Raw genomic sequence first — 19,806 nt, 5'->3', positions numbered from 1 at the left:
GGTCAGGCAGGCGGCGGGTCGGTGATTCTCTCGTTCCCGGGGGCTGTTGCAGGAGGACCTGGAGAACGGCGAGGACGTGGCCACCTGCCCCAGCTGCTCCCTGATCCTGCGCGTTATTTACGACCAGGTGGGTGCGGGGGCAGGGCTGTCGGGCACGGTTGCGGCCTTCTTACCCCGGGTCGAGTTTCGGTTTGTCATCCCTTGAGGAAGGCGCGGTGGCAGCTTTTGAAAGTCCCTGGTAAACATGGGATAGGGTTGTGTGAGCCAGTGGCTCTTTTGTTTGTGTCTGGCTCCTGCCTCATCTCTTGTTTTTCTGGTCTCCTACTGCTGCCGTGTTTGGGGTTTAAAACGTGCCTGCTTATGTGAGCATGGGGTGGACCACAAACAAAACAGTATCTGTGGTGTTAAGATCTATCTGTGACTCTGGCAGCCCCATCAGCTAGCCTAGCAGTTTTTCTTATCTAGTAGATACGTTATGGTTTTCATGTTTTGGGGGACAGATTCATACCAGCTATACCCAGGCTAGAATACAAAATGGTTATCTGGTGTTTTTTAAGCGAGAGGAGATCCAAAAATAATGAAAATAAACTAAAACTCTACTTGCTGTCTTTAGGAACAGTTCATGCGTGATGAAGTCATTGCAGAACCTTTGACAAACAAGGAATTGATTAAATGCTGATGAATACATCCTGAACCGTTGCTGCTTTAGAATATGAAAGTATGGGGATGGCAACTGTGGAAAGAGACACGGTCCTCTTCCTGGAAGTACTCACCTTTGTGAGAGACAAGTGCAATAACTGACTGTCTTCATAATTGGAATGCAAATTTGCTGGGACATCAAAACATGCATGGGTTTTATTCAAAAGGTTTATACATTTAAAAAATTATATAAGTTGCCATATGTATTCCCGAAGACTTGAGTATGATCTTGATTAGGAAGTCAATATACAGAAGAAGCGTGCGGAGCTATGAAATGAAAATGTTTATATAGCAATGGCTTCTTAGCCTGTGGAGAAAAGCAGGCAATGTGTGGGCCTGTATCAGTGTGAAATGGCATAGGGAGCTGAAATGTTGAGAGACAAAATTTAGAAGTCCATGTGACGTGATGCCACACAGAATTACAGCTTTGAGACAGTGTGGTGTCACCCAGGATGTGGGCTCACGTACTTCCAGCCCATACTGAATACAAAGAAAAATTGGAGACCCAGAACCAACGCTGTAGGTAAATTGTTTTTACTACTGTAAGCACAAAGAAGCTGCAGTCGTATTTATATCTGCAGTGGATGCAACACCTGAGTTGGGGCAACTTTGTTTCTTAAATTGCAGTTGCTTTGAAACAGCTTTGGTAGCTGTTAATAATATTATCTGACATAATAATGATGTACTTTTGTGGGTGTTGTGTGAAATGAAACAAAATGAGTCCAACTTTTTTTACCCTCCCCCAACTAGTAATGTGCAAATGGAATTGAACTCGCAGTGGATTGTAGTTTACCCACATTTTCTCAACAACTTTGTGATTTGACTGTTGCAGCAGATATAAAATGGGCTGCAGTTCTTTGTGCCATTTGTAGTAGTACATTTGCTGAATTTCTGAGTCTTCCTTTGTTATTTTCTATCATTTCCTGGATAGGAGTTGCACACGTTTCACATAATTAATAAAAAGGAATTTTTTAGGATAGAAAAGAATTGGAAGAACATACAAGTACATTGATTCCGAGACTACTTCTTGTATTACAAGCCACTGTATTTAAATATTTATGTAAAATTGTGGCCATTCATGGGCGTTAGTAGGATTTGACATCTGTGAAGTTAAATTTAGGGAAGAATACTGGGGCAGCATTTATATAGCTGTTTTGCTCTAGGCACTAAAGATAAGCAAGTCTTACTGAGTTCTTGCATTTAACTATTTTTGTTCTTACAACGTTCTGTGAATGTTGAAGATGAATATTCTAATTCTTAAAAAAAAAAAAAGGGAAAAAAAAGGAAAAAACTTCACCCTTCAGTTAGAAGTTTTGAGTGCAGTATGCACAACCCTAAGTGTTTTCATGCTTAAACCAGAAGGTGGCACTCATGTTACTTCTTACTGTGCTTCAATGAAAAAAACGCTGTGGTACTTTGGTTAGCTATATCTTGTCAAATATTTATTTTGACTATTTAAATAAAGATATTTAAAACTGCACCAGTGGTTATAATGGGCCATTGCTTATTTTGTTTGTGCACCAGCCACAATGACTTCAGAGGTGTTGAGTTGCTGCTGCTGCTGTGGTGATGATACTGGAATTTCTTCACGTTAGGTAATAAAAAGTTTCAGTCTATCAGTAGATGCTATAAAGCAATTTTAGAGGAACCCTATTTAAATTCCTGTTGAAATTTCTACTGCATAAATACCTTAAGGAGTTTTCCGCAAGTCTTCTACAGGAATCTAAGTAGAGTAAGTTTCAAGCAGAACACCAGGGAATGTATACTTGGAAATAATTGCATCAAAGTAAATTGCCAGGTGTAGCATCTCTAAAGGTACATACGATTTTACAGAAGTAATTTTATCATATTTCATTCTATAATGAAGGTAAGGCACTGTTAGAAAGACTTCTATGAAACTGGTGTAGAAAATTATTTATACTCTGTATGGTTGTAAGCAGTGTTTATCAATTGAATTTTTGGCATGTGCTAATACAAGTTTTGAAGTGATTCTCTGTAGTGTTCCCCACTCATCTAAAGTACAGGTAATGGCTTTTTTAACAGTAACTTTCGCAAATTTAATTACTTTAGTACATCACTTTGGGACTGTCAGTGCTTAAGGTTTCATGATAAGCATATTCTTACCAAATATGAATAGGATCCAAGTTGTATAGTGTAATTTATATGCATGCTAAATATATTTGCTTACATAGTATATATCAAAGCTTTAATGAAGTACGCGTTACGTGCTTTTCTGGAGCTTTTTTACAGCATAACGGCAGTCAAGTGTTGTGGCTGACCTTGTTAGAAAAGCAGGTGGCCACTTTTGTCCACACAAATTGCTTTCAACTCAGTCTCATTGCAGTCCCTTGAGGATCTCAAGCCACTAGTTGCTGTCCCCCCAAAAAGGAGACAAAACAAGGATGGATGTCATGTACCTCTCGTGTTGCCTTTTGGCAATCAGAGAGAGGTGCTTAAAAACCATTGCTGCTTTGTTGCGTTCCCTTCTGCTCTGCAGAGAGGAGCGGAGTTCTGTAGCAACTGAGTTCATCCAAACAGCTGCCTACTTTTGTGTTTTGTTAACAGTGACTGCAGACAGCTTTTTAAAGTTCTTCCGTACTGTGTAATTCCAAAACACAAGTCAGGGCAATCTGAGTAACCCATCATAAATGTTCCTCTTCCACAATTCAGTCACGAGGTTTCTTCACAGCACCGCAGGCTCTGGGGCAGCATGCAGGCCCCTTACGCATTACTTGTGTATTACATATTCTTAGAAACCAATGGTGCACTTCTCTTCTAAAAAGGCCATTGTGTAGAACACAAAGAAGTCTTTTGCTTGCTGTTTGTATCTGACCAGCAGATTGATTGATAATGTATTTGATTAGGTCCTTGACACTGCACAGAGGAGTCCAGTGTGATGAAAACAGCATTGCGTGAACATTAATGGAGCAAGTCCTATTTACTAGAGATTAGAGAGGGTGGAACAAGATCAACATCAGATATTCAGGCTCTGAAATTACTAACACTGTTGACGCTGTTAAACACCACCAATCTCCCATGTAATATTGAAAACAAGCAATACACTCTGTTGCCACAGTTTTATGGGAAGAAGTGGAAGATAATTTGCTCTTCATTAAACTAAAGAGGCTCAGCTTCTCCGGGCGGTCAGATTCTTGTTTGCTTTTCAAAGAAGCTTGCTGAGAGGGTCATGTACTTTTGACTCCTTGTGCCCGTATATCAGTGGCATACATGATTAGTTTTGAATAGTTGCTCCAGAAGTCCATGACAGAGACCTTGGACCTCTAAGAGCTGAGGTCATTAGGCCACCAATTTCAGTCATTGCATTTGTTCCATTTGTCTATGTTGGGGAAGTCATAATGTCCCTAAGGACCCTTATGTAAATACCTTGGCATTTCTTCCCTCCATCACAATTTTTAACTTTAATTAATTAATTTGATTTTGTTCTAACTTTATTTTTAACTTTAATTCTCAGCACCAGTCAAAAAAATTACCTTGTTTGCAGAACATCAGTTTAATGAAGAACATTACCTAGATTACCAAGTCTATCTACCAAGAAGCAGATGCTGATTAATTTCAAATAAACCTTCAAAATTTCTGTTAAGGATGTGCACTGACAACTATGTATTGCCACTAAGAAAAACAATTTCCACATACCCCGTTTCCTTCTCTATTCCAGTTTAACGTTCAGGTCAGGTTAACTGTAGGGGTAGGTATTTGTTACACTGAAAACTTCCTGAAATGTTTCTACAAACAGGATTTATCAAGATATTTAGCATAGTAACAAATGTTTGCCATGATTTTCTCTTAGCACAGTTCCTTGCGGATTGCTTTCTCTTCATATTTAATTAGGACATAGCTTTGATTTTGCTTCATGGTAACTTAAAATGCTAATTTCATTATGTCTCACCACAGTAGCTGTGGAAACAGGGAGGATCCAGAGGATCCGGTGTAACTGTGAAGGTGCTGGGCTCATCAGCCCTGAAACTGGTGGAACCTTCTGAGTGACAGAGGCAACAAGTGAGAGAAGCTGTGCCAAGCTGGAAAACAGCTGTCACAATGTCATCGGCTCTCCAGGAGGAAGTGGGTCAAAAGGGACTAACCAAGAGGGTATATGCTTAAGCGACCTGTCATCACTCCTCCCACCCCTTGCCGTCACTGTTACGATCTGTTTGCATACCAGGTGGTCACCTCTCCAAAATTCTTGGCAGCTCACCAGTCCAGCACAGGCTTCCCGTCATGTCGTGGAAAATCGTTGCTGTGCCATTTGCCCTGCTGCCGAGCACAGCCAGCCGAGAGGAGCTCGCTCCGAAGGGCGGGTGGTGGGTGAAGGTCAGCAGTGGAGCTGCCCCATCCGGCAGTGCCATCGTCCAGCCGGGCAGGCGGTCACCAGAGCTACTGTGAGAATTCTCTCTCTAAAACAACCCAACTGAACAACAAACTGGTATTTTCTGCATTAGGTTATGTGCTGCAGTGCGCAAATCCAGCCCTTTAACCAGATCAAGCAGAAAGTGGAGCCCTTGGAGGGTTCTTTAAGCTCTGCCTGTATGGAGGGGTTTTTTTCAGCCAAAAGATCAATCGCGGTGTCCACCAGTATGGTCTCAGGCAGGAACATTGCTCTGCTCTTCCAATGCCCACCCTCCTTCTTGGCGTTCTTTGTCTTTCCTCTCCTTAGAGGAGGGAGGAGCTCTGCCAGTAGGTGGTGATCGAAGGGAATAATTCAAAATGTGTGTGATACTGGTGTTGGCAGCTGTGTAATCGAGAAATAAACTTTTGGGACCCTCAAATAACAGGTCATTGTGAAATGTTTCTGAAGGAAGCAACTAGACTAACTCGTGAGTATTATGATGTTATACCTGCTCTCTTGCTTCTAGTGGAAAAGTAATTTAATTTGCATTCATGGTCTAGTAATTAATTAATGAATATTTGCCCTGTATATATTGTTAAGTAAGCATCTTTTCTTTTTACTCTTTTCCATATATTCAGTTGTGTGATTAATACAGGGTAACTTTCAGCATCCCATTTTCTTCTCAGAGTCAATTCCCTGACAGATTTTCGGTCAGCTCATTGATGTTGCTGAAACGAAGCTTTCAAAACTTACGAGTTGGGCACCTGAAGATCCTAAGTTTGTCTTAAAATTGTAGTATTAAGGAAGTATTTAAAATTTATTCTTTCATATTGAAGCTTTTGGGGAATCATATTTTCATTTTGCTACCAAGATTCACTTTTTTGTTTTGTGGTGGTCATTTTTTATTTTTGAGCCAAAGCTAAGATCCTTATTGTGCTGTTTGAGCGCCGAAGCTGTTGCTGTAAGGAAAGATCCAACTATCACAAGATTCAGGAGCTGGAAATACACTGACCCATAAGTCACTACTTCAGTGCCCTGCATGGCAAATACTTTTACTTTGGTTTCTGTATTAGTCCTTCTGGGCAAGTCAGCAAACAACTTTTTGGCGTGTTCCTTATTTCAAGTACAAGGTATTCCAGTCCATCAGGACATGAAACAGCTGCAGCGTTTCTGAGCATGATCTTTTGTGTGTAGTCCTCCAGCGCTTACACAAAATATAAGTTTCTGGTATAATCTTAGGAAGAATAACTATTTTGCACTCCCTAGGAAAAAATTACATTTTTCAAGGGAGGTTTTTTCTTGTTGTTTTGGTTTCTTTTAATACATTGAAATAGATACTGCTTAACAGTTCTCATTTCTGCGTATCTCTGATCATAGGCCTGTTGCTGCTTCTTTCTGTGGAAATTGTGTACCTATGCAAAGCCAATGCAAACATCTGGCATTTATTTTATCTTTCAGATAATATCAAGACTGGTGAGCTCCAACTGAGCTTTGTATACTGCAACATAAATTTAACATTTTGTACCACTCCATAGCAGAGATGGAACTGATTTTGTACCTTGTGAAAGATATTAAGATTAACGTTTCATTTAATTAAATATAGAAAACAGTAGATAAAATATGAACCCTAAATTATCATACCTTTCCTCTCATTATGGTAGAAGACTTTAGACTTCTTACATTATGCGGAGGCTTCTGTGACCCCTGGTGCCCTCCACAGGTATTACCACATTGGTGGATTCTGGCATACATCCCTTAGCTTGAATAGGAGAACCAGACTTTGAATTCAGATATGAAAACAGTCCAGAGGCAGAGATACAAACAAACCACCTCTCAAGAGTGCCATTTCAGAGCCAGTAAAGAAAGCTTCTGTCCTAGGGGTTGAGATAAACTGTGACAGCAAAACAGGCAGGTGCATCAGAACAGAGAGAGAACTGGCTGTCCCAGGGCAGACCAAAGGTCTCCTTAGTCCCGTCCCAACCCCAGCGCTGCCCTGCAGCTAATGACGAGTCGAATAATAACTAGGGCGAGCACTTAGGAGTGCTTCTGTAGGAAACCCTGCCGCACAATTTGTAAGTCATGGACTTCTTGAGTCTGATGCATTTGTGTTTAGTAGCATGAATAAATATATATTTCCATTAATTTTTTGAATCCACATCGCAACTTAAAATCCACTGCATCCCGTGGAAAGGAATTATACATTTTAAGTACACTTTGTGAAGAGAGACATCTCTTTCTGTTTGTTTTGAACCTGTTGCTCCCTAGCTCAATTGAAGACACTTTTTGGATAGGAAGAGACAATTCCCTGTTCTCTCTTCTCTGTCTTACTGATGATCACTACATTTTTTTTCTTATTTCTCCTCAGTTACTTCTTATTCCAGCCTGTAAAGTCCTTGGCTAATCAGCCACTCTCCACACAGGAGCTGCTTCATACCTCTGTTGGCCTTCTCCGAACCTTGCCCAGCTGTCCTGCGCCGTTTTTGAGAGGGAGGGAGATTTTCAATTCTAGATGCAGGTGCATCGTGCGCACATTGGCATAAGGGTATTTGATCTCTGTTCGGTTCTCTATTTTCTGAAAATTCTTTACATTTGTTGTGCTTTTTTGATATTGAGCACTAGGCTGACATTGTCTTAGAGATAACGTTTAATTAAGGAAACGGCCTTTTGAATCTAAGCCTCAGAGTAACCATGTCTTTCTCCTACTTGCACTTGCTCGTGGCTGAGGTGTCTTTTAGAAGAAGACAAGGTGATCTGAGTCAGATGTCATCAGCTCAGGCAGTCTGTCTGCTAGTTCCTCCCAGTTGGGGTACTTGTTTTACCACAACCTCCTCATGATGAAGGTGTGCCAGCTCCATGCATTCTGGTAGGACTGCCCCAGACTAGTTAACAAGGCTCCTCTCCTCCCATCATTTAGCTGGCTTCATTTGTTTTGTTTTGTAATTTGTTACTTCCCTTCCATGTTCTTTTTAATTAGCCACCTTGCACTTCTTACGTGGCTTCATCTCTTCTTTCAAAGATGCATCTGTGTGCCTCTTGTATTTCTTTGTCTTTGCTACAGTGGCTTTCCTGATGGGTATCTGAGTTTTCCAGGCAGTGGAGCCTTTGTCTGGAGTTGGTGGTGTGTTTCAATGTGAGATTTCTTTTAAATTTGAATACACTGTATTTACTTTTCTAAAAGGAGCATGGATACTTCCCAAGATGCACATAGAAAATAGTGCCGTTTTTGAAAGGGCAAAGAAGATTTGTTTTTCATTCAAATCTGCTATTTCCTTATAACTTTATTTTCTAATACTGGCCTGGGGGAAAAAAAAAAGAAAAAGTCTTATCCTGAATAAATCATGAGTGATGAATGTGATAGAGTGAAGAATTCTTGCTTTTCCTTTTGAACAAGGGGTTAATTGTAACTCACAGTCTCTCTCCTCTTGCAGAACTACTCAAGATAAAGCTATTTCTTGGAAGAATACCCTTAGGAAGTTAGTGACCTAGAATGAGCTTGGCATAGAATTGCCTTTTAGCCTTTAGCTGCTGCTTCAATCTCCATACACAAATGGGTTTTGACGGGCTTTGCAAACAGCCTGGGGTCAGGGCCTGCAAGATCTCCTTGGGCAAGTAAAAGCTGTGGAGTCGGGAACTTAATCCGTTTCCTGTAGAGCCAAACAGCAAAATTCCCAAACCCTGGGATGCTGCACAGTGGGACACTGATGGGCAAATGCAACCCCTCATTGTAGGACTGTGAAAGGGAGATGGCAAGCAGCAAAACGTACTCCCTGCCGGGGATGGTTCATGAGGTACAAGCACTGCTGTTAACTGGAACCAAGGCTGTATTTTTAATACCCCTTGACATAAGGCCCAAGGGAGAGCAGGTGATGGCACACCGAGCTGGCATCCTGCCTTGGGCACGAAAATATGTTTCTGCGGCCCCTACATCTCCGCTGCAAGCTGCTTAGTAATCTAGAGGTGAGATTTTGCTGTGGAAGCAAGGCTGAGTGGGAACCCAACCCTTTCCTATGCAGATTTCCTCTATACGCACACCGAGAGCGCATGGGAGTGGGGCAGTTTGGGGGGATGCACTCGTACAGGGCCCACCTCCTCCTGCTTATGAGAAGGAGGATTTTTCCCCGGCTCCACCTGTTTGTTCCAGGCACTAATCTCAGAGTTTGTTTCTTGCTTGGTAAACCTAGCAAGGTTAGGGCTGTGTGGTTATCCCCCGTGCATACAGCAAGTGAGGGATGATGTATAGAAGATACGCACTGGAAGAATTTAATCTAGTCCCTAGAAAACACTCTGATCCTTGCCAATCCTCCCCCCCTCCCCGGCCCTCGATAGTTTTTTCAAGTCTGGGATTTTCATAACTGAAGGAGAATTCAAATAAATCAGCAACTGGAGAAAACGCCAAACAACCGCAGTCAAAAATCTTTCTCAGACTTTTAAACTAATAGATCCCCTCCCCCCACCCCCTTCTCAAGATATTACGCCTAACGGGATTTGATTGAGCTTTCTCAGCCAGGGAATTTCTGTCAGTACCTTTGCCAAACGCAGAGTCTCGGGGAAGGGAGGATTTGCTAACGATCCAGGTTAAGGCAGCCTCTTCATTCAGAGACAGGGACTGCCAGCCCCGCACAGGCTGCAGCGCGGCCACCCAAATGTCGAGTTTCCATTGAGGAAGGCCAAGTTCCCCACACTCTTTTTATTTTTGCAACCCTAGCAGGGCCGTGTCCTTGGTTTCTTTCCATGCCAAATAAAGCGTCTGCACATTTTGTCTCGTTCGTTTTTGTAGGGTTGAGGCGTTTATACCACGAGCACCTGCAAAAATAGAGATCTGAAGAAAGAGAGTTCGTTTCTGACAGGTTAATCAACCTGAGGAGTAAGAAATTATGGTGCTAGATCTGTAAACACACTTGCAGGTTGCTTTGCAAGGACAGCTCGTGAAGATTAACCTGGCTGGGGATACTGGGAGCCCGAGGCACACAGCTAATATCAAATGCTCCGAGGCAGATCCTGCCATCCAGCACAGCTGCCTAAATCTGGAGTAACTCAGGCTGCTGCGGGGATGTTACTTCAGATCCACTTCACCCCACAGAAGGGCAGAATTTAAATGAATTACTCATGAACAGAGAATAAAGGACATGTGCAGTAAATAATAAATTTCTGGGGTTTCTGCCCTTCATGACTGTCTCTCATAAATATTTCAGGCTCAATTGCTGCTTCACCACGTCAGCCGAAAGATCAGACTGGGCGAGTGCATTTCGGTGTCATTCACGTCTGAGGCTGTTATGGATCAGGGTGAGGCAGAACTACAGACAAACCCCTGATTTCTAAGATCGTGACACTGTCCTGACCAGTACTGTATTTGAGGTGCCATGGGGAACATTCTGTGACTGCTCGTGATCAGCTCCTGCTCCTGTTTTGTTTTTTCTTTATCTTTTGCTGAACTGAAAAATAGGGAGAAGAGAGGGGAAGCAATTTTAAATGCATAAAAATCAGTTTGGTCCAAAAGTGTTAATTGAAACACATTTACAAATTTCAGCATTTATGAAATGAATAATTTCATTCTGAAGAAGTCAATATAAAATATCACACTATTTCTAACCCTGCAGAATCCTTCTGTGCAGGCTGGCACTTGACATCAATCGGTGAGTAGTTTTGATTCCCTCAAAACTTAATTTTTCAGGGGACTTTACTCAGGGAGTAATGAGTCTGACTTCTCTTTTTTGTACGATACTGCTAGATTCATTCTATTCACTTATTTTATTCGGCAGCTGTACAATCTCTATTACAATACCCTCTGGATGTAATTAGAAGCATCCTCAATTGCCTTAAATTGCTTCATGAGGTCAGGCTGTCGGCCCCACCATGGGGTGGACCCGAACACACCCCTGCTGTGTTCCACATGCTCTTGGTGCTCCTGACAGGTTCTGCAGCACCAACTGAGGAGCAAAATGCCTTAGGGAGATTTGGAGAGCTACACCCATGCCTGGAGGCACAGTGATTGTTAAGAAATGTCCTTTTCAGAAAACCTGAAACTACTCAGTTTTAATATTCTGCTTTCTTACCGAGTTGACTGTCATATTTTAAACCTGTCAAATGTGTTTTATCAATGTAAAATACTGTTTACTTTTGCTCATTCTTGCACTATCCAGATCTTTACCACGCAGACTCTTTCCGGTATTTTCCCCCAGATGCAGCATACCATAATTCATTGCTCATGACTGCCAAGAAATGACAATTCCAAGACTGTCCATAGTTCACAATATAGTTATTTTACTGGTGGAATGCTATCATTTTTTTCATTATAGCCAGTCCAGCAGAAAGCAACCAGAAAGCTAAGCGAGACGAGCCTCTCAAATAGGCCAGGGAGGAAACCTCAAGTATAGATTTGTGCGTATTTCTGACGTGTCCAGCCAGAAAAAGAGAAATCTTGGTCTCAGTAAAACAAATGACCACCTGCACATTCTCACAGTCTGAGAAGTAAACTCCTCTGTCCTGCCACTTCTCCTGCTGTTGTTTGCTCTCCTGTGTTTTCCATTAGGATTGTCTTTCTACTGCCAAAACCAAGAAAAAAGGAAACGGCTCTCCTGTGTTCTTCCTGCATGTAGACTTAGTCCACATCTAGGGGCTTTATTCACTTTACTATTTATTTTGCAGGTGTGTTTTAAACATTTTTAATCATATAATTGCACTGATGAGACCTAGTATAGGAGGATGTATAAATAGCTCTTGCCCTTTCTGCAGCTTAATATTCTCCCTAGTTCAGAGGAGGAAATCGCTGACCTGGCAGAACTAGATCCACACAGGGTGGGGAGGTTTTAATGGTACCGGCACAGCTGGAATGATGCGGCTAAGGGCTACAGACAAAAAAAATGACAGGTTTTTGTTGACAAGGGCCAAAAATGCAGGTTATCTGGAGGGATGGAGTTCCATGGCCGGCTGTACGTTTCCAATATTCATCATGCCAAAAGTATTCCTCGTGAGAAACAGAAACTTAGGGGTTAAACTTTTCATCTACAGAGTCACCTTGAAACCCCATAATGAAATATCAATAATGGTGGATACCTGTTTGCTAAAAAGATTACTGACAGGCATATAATAACAATCATCAGCAGCTATAAATGTATTTTATGTCTTGGATATTTTCCTGGCAGACTTTCATTGAGTTATGCAGTAGCAGGCCTGGATTTGGACAACTTGTGCTCAAAAGAGTAGTAGGATGTTTTTTTGGGGTGCCAGAGGGGAGAAAGGATAGCTTTTTTTAAAATCAGCGTACCATAATTTTCCTTGGTTAGCAAAAAAGCATACTTCCCTCCACAAACAGAGAGCTCCATTTCAGTTTATTCTTTTGCAGTATCCTGGATAAGAAGGAAAAAGATGAGATACCTCTGCCTGGAGAAAATCCAGAATGTTAATTAAAGAAATGGCATTATGACATTTCATTCCTTACTGGCTGGAGTTCATGGCCACACTGGTATTTCATGTCTTACTTTCATGTTAAGAGCTTTCCAAGATGATCTTCTCTACAAATACCATTTTTTCTGCCACTAGAGGTCCTAAAAATAATAAGGCAAGGAGGCCCAACGTACCCGTGTATTTGACACCAGAGCATTCTCACAAGGTGGACCTGAGTGCCAGGTCACCAGAACTCCCAGTGGGTTGGCTGACAGCACAGGTTAGCACTTGGCAGACTGGAGGAACAGCATCTGACTGTCGGACACAAGAGATTAGCTTTCCCTCCAATCCAGAGAGATTTTCATGCATTCCTACTGTGTCCCAGAGGAGTGGGAGGGAGGCTTTTCTTGCGCTTGGGCGATGCTCAGGTAATTTGTCATGCCACCCAAGTTAGAGCAGGGAGGATTGAGTTGTGGAGGAAGGCTCAGGCTGCTCAAATCTACCTGACAAGTGAAGTGCTAGGGGAAAGCAAGAGTGAATCAAATGCAGCAGGACAGCTACTACCAGCTGAAACTGCTTCGAGGACTTGGTTCTGGGTCCTTAATCCCCAGCCTCCTGCTTCCTCCTTTCCCCTCCAGAGCTTGCTTTTGCAGGTGGGGAGAGATGAAAATCACCCCAGGTGCCGGGGACAGCAAAGAGAGAGCAAATGGCCCCATGCATGAAAATGCAGAGAAAAAGCTTTCCCTGCCAGGTGTTCCAGCAGGAGCCAGTATTTGCAACACAAACCCGAGGCTGCTGATATCGTTGTAGCCCTGTCGGGTTGTTCTACAGTGCTCCAGTGCTGTAAAAAGGAATGGATGGATGTACTTGGGAATCGAAATTAAATTCAGCTTTTCCTGTTTGCCACTTTATTCTTTCCCTCTGATAAAAACTGAACATTGATTTTCCTCTTTCTGCTGAGTCTGCAGTCTTTGCTAGCATGTAATTGTTATAAACACTTCCACTGGAGCTGGCAGAGAAAATTCCAGCAAAACAATTTTTATCAAAATTTGCCAGCTTGTTGAAAGCAAGACATCCCAGAGGAAAACGTTCTTTCTTACGATGGGATGACAAGGAAGCAGAACCGGGCACCTTGCCATGGGCAGCCCGGCCTGGGGACCTCTGTCATCATGCCTCCGCTGAGAATCCCAGCTCTGTTTCAGAGAGCAAAGGAAACACGGGGTTTTGTTCCCCACTGAAAGCAAACTGAACTCAGAAACCTTGGACATTTTGCGAAATGGAGTTACCGCTCTCTGCCAAGCCTGAGCATCATGTTACAATGTCTAATGTTGAATTAAAATGTACAAAGCCTATATTTTTCAGAAAAGATGGGTATTTTCTTGTAATTAGCAAATTATGGTCTCATTGTACTTGTTTTGCTTATCATGTTATTTTTCAGTGTCAAGACCTATTTTGTTTCACCCTTCCCCGTCATCAACGATTTAAGGGTTGTTCTTGGCGCTAGGGAATCTTAAGAGTGCTGTCACGGGCTGCACGCAGGAGGCTGTTCCAACAGCAGGAACTGGAGCCGAAACCGCTCATTGTTTATGTAAAACTAAAACTTATTTCCTTAGCATCAGCACCAGGCTCCGTTCCTGAGGTTGTACGTGTGCAGACCCCACAGGCTGACCGCGGTTTGTTTACTTTGCTTCTGCCAATAAAGGAATCAACGGTAAACTGCCCCGAAGAAGCAGCTCTTGCCACCGCCTGGGAGCATGCTACGGCAGCTGGTGATCCATCAGCTGAACTGCGGGAACTCAGGAAGCGTTCGTTGCTTGGTCAGACTAAGCGGTCTTTTCAGGCTCCATGATTTGTTGACTGATTTGTAAGTTAAAACAGCTCTTGGCACCAGAGATGATGAGTTTTTGATGGATACGACACATACACAAATTAGATAAGAAGACAAAAAGCCAGTGTTTTAGGTAGACAGCTTGGCCAAGGAGAATTTTACTGCAAGGCTTATTTTTAATTGACATGATGAGTTTTATGCATCTGCCCACTTGAAGTATTCCGATTATGAAACTGTCTCTTTGTTCGCTGCTTGGCTGTTGATTTCTAAGCGGGCAAAGCAGGCAGTATGTGCTAATAAAAAGGACAGAAAAAAGAGGAAGACGCTAATGCAGTGAATTATCTTCTCCATAGGACTGTTTGGCATTAAACATTTTGATCTGGCTACAGCTTTTGACCACTTTTGGTTTGTTCAGTAATCCCAAACCATACGTATAAAGAGTGATTGACAGAATACACTGTGTTTGAAGCAGCCTCCCAATGGCTTGTACTCAGATATAAATATCTGATCTTCTAAATCTTGAGAGATGAAATTCTGATGCATCAAAGTACCAGTTGATTTTCTTTCATATCTGTGATTAAATTTTTCATGTAAATGTCACATTAAATGATGAAAAAGAGACTGTAAAAAACCCCAGTTTCCACCTAATAGGATAGTAAGAAGTTCAGAAAAAATACTGTGACAAACATAATACCAAAGGATGTAATCCTTTAAAGCTCATTTATGCCTATAACAATATAAGTGACATTATTATATTACTTTTTTATCAGACTGTAAGACTGAAAGACTAATAAATATACAGCAAAGAATGGAGATTTGTGGTAGCAGTCTTTTGAATAATTGCACAAAATAGTTTCGATTATTTTAAAAAAATAATGTAATGTGTATTTTAAAAAATGGACTGTTTTCACCATCTTCTCAATTTGTAACACAAAATTACCATTAGTGTAAATAAACATGATACTACTGCCAAAGGTCGTGGACTTTAACAAAGGTCATTGTTAGAAACTTAGAAACTAAATAATGTATTCAGCCTTTAGTCTGGTCTGTGTGTAACTTAGGTTCAAGCTAAAAGGAACCTTGGTAACAATCCTGACACCTGTATTTCTTCTGTGTCATGAAAATTCTGCTGTAACTTTCTATCCTACTCAGCAGGAAGATATAGAAGATTTATCATTAATGTTAGAGTTAACATCTTCAAAATATTACAGAGACTTTTCTGAAAATTTGAATTCTTATTCCATTGGGACCAGATCATGCTGTAACACAGCATCCTACGCAGTGGGGCCTCGCAGTTTGTGAACAAAGCAGCTATCTTGAAAAAAAAGGTGCTGTTGGATGTAAGCTTATTTGAGGAAACTGCAGATAGTAGCCAGGGAGTTTGTTCTCATCTGTCATCTCTGTGCCTATAGCCAGATCTGGGCGGAATCCGAAGAGCTGGGCACTGGGGTTGAGCTCCTGGAAAGGATTTTAGCCTGGGTACCCTTCATATGATGTTTCTTCCACCTAACTACAGTTTAAAAGCTACAGCGTGCCATCTAAATTAATCATTAAGAGTCCTTCTCTAATCAGTAGAGAAAGCAAGCACTTCTAGATAGTGATTCACCCATCTTGATTAAATACTTGTCTTTGTAAAGAAAGATGTTACCCCTGGAAGTATTTTCTGCTGACCAATAGAAGAAGCCTAGATAATAGCTTAATTGTGACTACTGTTTAGGTGGCTGCGGTTAACAGAGGTGAATGCCGTCCCATGTGTCTAATGCATAATAATCCCCAAGTGGGATAACTAATCGTACAGAAAAAAACCACCACCATTTGCAGCTAGAAAGACAGAAAAAATGCTATGTCTGCTATCTCAAGTCATGTGATTGTTTTTCTAGGACATCCTTCCAAGCCACCTGGTGAAGAAACAGCTGTGAGCTGTCTGAAGGGTGTGCCAGAGATCGTGCTTTCCAGGGATTCTACTTCTGTAGCGCCTGTTCAGACCTTTCCACTGAAACCGATAGAAGTTATGGCAAAGGACTGTAAGATCAACCCCCCTCTAAGATGTTAGTGGTGGCAGAGTCCTCCTGTATATTTCTGTAAGACCGTTAAGTGATGGCTAACAGAAGGTATTGCCAGTGGAGGCTTTCGACGGGGTCATTTGCAGACCAGCTGTTCTGCAGCACGAGGCAAGAGAGGCTTTAGCCAATCATATCACAACGAAGAGGAATAAAAATACAACATTTCACTGTGCACTGATACACTTTATTCAGGGCAGAAGTTTCAGCTTAAAAACATGAGCCAAGAAGTTACCGGTATTTGCGAAATGATCCTTTTTTACTCTCTTCCAATGCGTTTGTAAGTTGAATCAAACTGCTGGAGATAAAATGAGATACAAAGGCAGAAACTGAAAGCTCTCACTCACGTGTCACCATCCAGCTGTTACAAGAAGAAATCTAGGCTGTTCCTGTTCTTGTCTTGGTTGCCTCAGCATAGCCCCATTCCTTCCTGGGGAAATCTGTGATGGGAACTATTGCATTTTAGTAAGCAGACAGTATTGCAGCTCAATCGATGTCTCCAAGGGAGGACCTGGAGGCACTTGCACGTGGACTGAGAGATGCCCTGAACATTTCTGTGCTACAGGATTTAGCATAAAGGTTGCTCGAACCTTCTCCCTGTTCACACTTCAGGTTAACATACAGAGACAAATGCTGCCGTTTTGTTTCTCCGCGTTAGTGATGACCCCTCACCAAACAGAACAAACCCCAAACTATGGCCAATACCAACTGCATCCACTGGGTCTAGGTTTAAAAGTAAGTTGAATAAAACTTCAAGCCTTTACGTTCTTCCATGTCCAGTTCGCTGGAAGAGGAACAAACCAGGCTATTTAGTAAGCATGGTCAACTGAAAGGTGACCTGTTCTGGAATCTGACCTTTTAGCTCAGCTTCATGGGTGGGTTTGGCTCAAAGCATTCATTATGCCTGGGTTGCCAAATTCAAAGAAACAGGTGGAGTTAGACTACAAGATGTTTATTCGTGTTATGCTGGAATTCCTTTGCTCATGCCAGAGGCTCTACTTCAGAGGCCTTCAAAGTTAAAACTGCTACTCCATTCTTGCCTGAAATGTTTTGTTCTTACGTTTCTCTCCTGTCAATCAGAATTAGAGGAACCTGAAATGTCGTCCTTGTCTAAATACATAGCTAAAAGTGATTCTGTGTTTTGGGATGCTCAAAGCATCACTGCCTGCTACTGTTGTGTGAAAGATGGGCAAGAATGAGGAAAACACACTAGCACCCTTTGCAGAGACCCTTTGATAAGGGCCCTGTACAACCTACACGAGGAGAAGGGTCCAGTTCATGGATCTAACCGCAGTGGCAGAGCGTAAAGGACTACAATGGGGAAACAGCATTGGTAGAACCACCTAATCCATTTAAAAGGCATAAAGGAAGGAAACTAGGAAAAATCAGGGGACAGATGTTTTCCCTTCCTTTTTTTTTGTTGTGTGCAATAACAAGGTTTTTTTTTTATATTAGAGGGAAGTGTGCTCCACAGTATGGCCCGCAATCCATGTCCCCTGGCTGTCCTTGTATGGAGACCTCCTGGACCACACAGCAGTTTGCTTCTGGCCTGTGCTCTGGAGTTTAGTTCCCTTGGAAACCAAACACACAGCTACACTGTTACTAAAAGAAACAAGTATAATAACAATTATTCTTTAAATGGTACTGGACCATATAGTTTCATTTTATTGTTCGAAGAGGTATTATGTAACATATTTTTCTATTGTACATTTATCTACAGCAAACCTTATTTTCTAGGTTTTTATCATTATGTTAAAAAGCAGTATAAGATGAGAATGTCGACATCTCTTAAGTTTTATTCCAAACTTTTCCTCTCTAAACCAAAAATATTTTCATTCTCCTTTGTGATAAATCCCACTTATCATACTTGCATACACTTTTTTTTAAGCTAAATGCTGAAGGAATGATATTCCCAGTCTAGAGTCCAAAATATAATAAATAATACATAATTAAAAAATCTGGCATACTTATAATTTAAAAGAAAGGTATCACATGTCATTAAAACAGCATCTTACTCAGCTTTTATGACATTTTAGGAATTCTCTTTTCTCACCGTAGATTTGGGCAATGAACAGGGATCACCTGGTGTTCTGGAAGAAGTCGCTACCATTCTTTCAGCTGAAAGTTGAAGCATTGTCAGGAATGTCACAGGAAATTTTAAATGACACATCAGCAAATGGTATTAGATTCTGATGCTATCAAAGAAAGACTAAGTGGTAATTAGGGTTATTGGAGTGATGCCCAAACATGGTGTGAAATCTGTAGCACTCAAAGCAAACCGAGACCCCACTGGGAAATATTTTGGACAACACAACACAATATGCTGTTCTTGTCTTCTGTTGTAATCAATTTTGTTTGCTTGAAACTAATTTATTATGATTTACCAAGAGCAGGTGACTAGAAGGTTCTGAACAGAATATTCTGTTATTCCTTCGTCTAAAGTTCAAACAATGTGCTGTACATTTTACAAAACCCACAATTTTCTGTCTCGAAAAAAAACTCTAAAACAAATTAAGATTCAATAATGATGCCCTTCCCCTTTAATAAATATATATGGTTATGACTGATTTATACTACTAATCAGGTGTGGTGCAGATGTGGGAAGACTCCCAAATCTTTGTTCTTCTGTCTTAGCAGGCTCTTGGAAAGTGTCATCATTATTGCTTTTAACTCCAAAACTGAAAGTGCCCCAACAAAATACTGATAGATGTTTCCTTCTATAGTGCATACCGTATGAGACGATTTTCATTACCTAACATCAATTTTCACTCACTTTGAAAGACAGGAGGTCAGCAGGGATGCAGGCACTCCAGAAGAAGCTTGTGTAGAAAATTTTGTATACTACTGTCTTTTGAGGGTCAGCTTGGAGACCCGTGACAGCAAGAAGCTGAAAGATCTTCTTGGCTAAAACTGACAGTGTGAAAGCAAGTGGAAGTAGGCAGCAATATTTTCTTCCTAGGTAGCCACTGTTGAAATCTGCCATTTCCCTTTGTTTGCTGTTTTCAGCCAGCACTTTTGGCACTGAAGTAACAATAAGCTCATCCCATAGCTTTGTAAGAGCAATTGGATGCCACTGATACTTTCCATTTCAAAATAAGCAGGGAGGTTTTTACCCTTCTTTCTAATCTAGTTCAATCTTCTTCCATATTCCACAAAAGTTTCCTGAAGAGTTGTTCTTAAATTTCATTAAAACAAAACCAAAGTTGTTAATATTTCAGTCTCATTTTCCCATCCAAATTAGGCTGTGGACGAAGGATTTAAGGAAGGGTGTGCAAAATGATGAGGACTGTCGGTATTCCAAGTCAATTAGAGCAGTTAGTGCCTATTTAAGTGCTAATTTATGCTCTGTGCAATCTCATAGAGGGCAGAAATTTGGCTCAGGCTAGTTGGAAAACAAAATTTTATCCATTATACATGAAAACAACTACTGCTTTTATGCATACAAAACCTACTTTGTTTTAGACGAGTCAAGCACACTGTAAAACAAGGCT

The 19,806-nt window shown here is 41.3% G+C and overlaps 2 protein-coding genes across 2 annotated transcripts in view; both read left to right on the top strand.

The window, feature by feature from the left end:
* The window catches only part of DPH3 (diphthamide biosynthesis 3), a 3,822-nt gene extending 3,143 nt beyond the window's left edge, over nt 1-679 (top strand). Inside the window, exons 2-3 of the mRNA XM_009888945.1 lie at nt 56-127; nt 614-679. Of these exons, the coding sequence (XP_009887247.1) occupies nt 56-127; nt 614-679 (138 nt within the window). The remainder of the gene's footprint in view (nt 1-55; nt 128-613) is intronic.
* Nucleotides 680-4,935: 4,256 nt separating this feature from the next.
* LOC104289912 lies at nt 4,936-18,508 on the top strand. Its single transcript, XM_009888944.1, is given in 7 exon segments — nt 4,936-5,028; nt 10,237-10,327; nt 11,514-11,544; nt 14,053-14,090; nt 16,136-16,279; nt 16,782-16,927; nt 18,374-18,508. Coding segments are annotated over 7 exon segments (678 nt in total).
* The last annotated feature ends 1,298 nt before the right edge of the window (nt 18,509-19,806 follow it).

Source organism: Charadrius vociferus, unplaced genomic scaffold, assembly GCF_000708025.1.
Source record: "Charadrius vociferus isolate BGI_N301 unplaced genomic scaffold, ASM70802v2 scaffold217, whole genome shotgun sequence".
In the NCBI taxonomy this organism is placed as follows: domain Eukaryota; kingdom Metazoa; phylum Chordata; class Aves; order Charadriiformes; family Charadriidae; genus Charadrius; species Charadrius vociferus.
The sequence above is the reverse complement of the archived record's forward strand: the minus strand, read 5'-3'. Positions and strand labels throughout refer to the sequence as shown.